Source organism: Propithecus coquereli, unplaced genomic scaffold (assembly GCF_000956105.1).
Source record: "Propithecus coquereli isolate 6110/MARCELLA unplaced genomic scaffold, Pcoq_1.0 Scaffold164, whole genome shotgun sequence".
NCBI lineage: Eukaryota > Metazoa > Chordata > Mammalia > Primates > Indriidae > Propithecus > Propithecus coquereli.
The window spans coordinates 158,263-160,491 of NW_012140969.1; the positions used below are offsets into that span (position 1 = coordinate 158,263).

Sequence of the window (2,229 nt, forward strand, 5' to 3'; positions counted from 1 at the left end):
TGAGAATCTCCATCACAGTATCTTGTACTCCCTTTAGTTCACTTTCCTTCATTTAAACAAATTATGGATAACAATCCCCACAAGATTCATTATAAAATCAATTCATTTTTTACTAAGTAAACATTTATAAGACACATATAAAAATAATGATTTCAGTGAGTGGATAAACAGGGTGTAGCAGAAAGTGAGTAGCACTATAAAGTCATATATAACAGATAGGGAGGCAGGGCTACCCTGACCCACTAGGACGCGTCCAAACTAGATTAACACACTGACTGCCACACTAGAGAAAAAGTCATTCTTGGGGCCAAGAGTTTTATTCAAACAAACTGATCCTTTCTAATTTGTTGTTTTTTACTGTTTCCTGGCTGTGAGTTATATGCACGGCAATCCACGTGTTTAGAATTAAATTTTCAATATTAATTGTATCAATAAGGACATCAACCAGTAATATTTTCATGAACCAACTGCAGGGTTTTGCTTCACGAAGCCCCGGACTCAAAACTAGCCTGAGTTAAATACAACTCACATGACAGTTAATGTGTTAAACGGTCAACAAACGTTAGTTTCTACCGCCGTCATTGTTAACTGGCTAACATGAATATTCCAACATTACAAACGAGGACATCCAATCATGCAAGGAGGACATTGTTAGGGATACAATATACTAAACGTGATTGGGAATATTATCTATCATTGCTTTTCACAAATCATGGGAAAGAATTTGAACATAAATAGGCTGGGGGCAGGGTGGGTGGGGGTGTGGGAAAGCTGGACAGACAATTACCCTAGGACTCAAGGCCTTAGTCTCTGCACCAGAAGCTCAGCTTTGGGAAGATGGGGGTGTGGAGGACCACTGGGATCAGACCCACAGTTTCCTGTGTGGTCATCACTTTCTCCTGAGCCCAGCTCTGCTGAGCGCTTTGATCAAAGCCATCCGCACCTCCCGGTTCCTCAGGCTGTAGATAAGGGGGTTGAGGGATGGAGTGACCAGGCTGTAGAAGAGGGAGATCACGTTGTCCTGCTGGGGGCTGTGGTAGGCACCAGGAACCATGTACATGAACACAGCTGCACCATAGAAGAGTCCCACTACGGTGATGTGCGAGGAGCAGGTGGCCAAGGCCTTGTTTCGGGCCTCCTCTGAGTGCATGCGTAGAACGGCCCCCAACACGTGGCCATAGGACGTGGCGATGAGGCCGAGCGGGAACAGGAGAATCAGCACCCCCGAGGTGGACAGCACCAGCTCGTAGGCAGAGGTATCGGCACAGGCGAGCTTCAGCAGGGCTGGCACCTCGCAGAAGAAGTGGTCCACCGTGCGGGAGGCGCAGTAGGGAAAGTGCAGGGTGATGGGTGTCTGGATGGAGGCGTTGAGCACACCTGCCAGCCAGGAGGAGCCCGCCATGAGCTGACACACCTGGGGTCTCATGAGCACAGGATACTGCAGGGGGTGGCACACAGCCACATAACGGTCGTACGACATGAGGGCCAGGAGGACGCCCTCAGCTACCCCAATAAGTGTCAAGAAGAATATTTGAGCTGCACAACCCCCAAAAGAGATGGAACCTTCTCCCTGGAGAAAGTCCGACGCCATCTTGGGGATGGTGACCAGGGGGAAGCCAATGTCAAACACAGAGAGCTGGCTGAGCAGGAAGTACATGGGAGTGTGGAGCCGGGAGTCCACGCGGATCAACAAGAGCAGAACAGCGTTGCCCAGGACGCCCATGGCAAACACGGCAGCCACCAGGGAGAAGAGAAGCTGATGGGACCCCGAACGAGCGAACAGGCCCAGGAGAATGAAATCCGTGGCCATGGATTGGTTCCCATCCCCCATGTCTTACACGACATACCTTAGCTTCAGGAAGAACAGGTGACGCCGGTGTCGAGACGCCTGAGCAGGCATGGCAAGTAATTTTCATCCCACCTGCCAATGGCCATGGAGTGGTAGTGGCTGCCTGGAGCGCTGTCTCGAGAAGAGTTAGAGGCTGCAGCTAGAATGAGTAAGGAGGGTGGCGGAGGAAAGCCTTGATCGATTAGTGATGTCTGTCACAGGCAGGGGATGTTGCAGGAGAAGCCACTCGTGTCTGTGAAAAAGACACGTGGACACACCCTCGTCAAGAACTAACCACTGCTCTTTGGAGTCAAAATGTTAAGATCCAAGCTCAAGACAGTAACGTAGCCCTGGTTGGATGCTTCAGTGCTCCTCATCCCAGAGATGCTTGGGCCAAAGCC

General features: G+C 50.2%; 1 protein-coding gene across 1 annotated transcript; it reads right to left on the reverse strand.

Moving 5' to 3' along the window:
* Positions 1-889: 889 nt before the first annotated feature.
* LOC105807763 (olfactory receptor 2Z1) lies at positions 890-1,831 on the reverse strand. Its single transcript, XM_012641224.1, has one exon. The coding sequence runs from the start codon at positions 1,829-1,831 to the stop codon at positions 890-892; it is 942 nt and encodes a 313-aa protein (XP_012496678.1).
* Between the last annotated feature and the right edge of the window lie 398 nt (positions 1,832-2,229).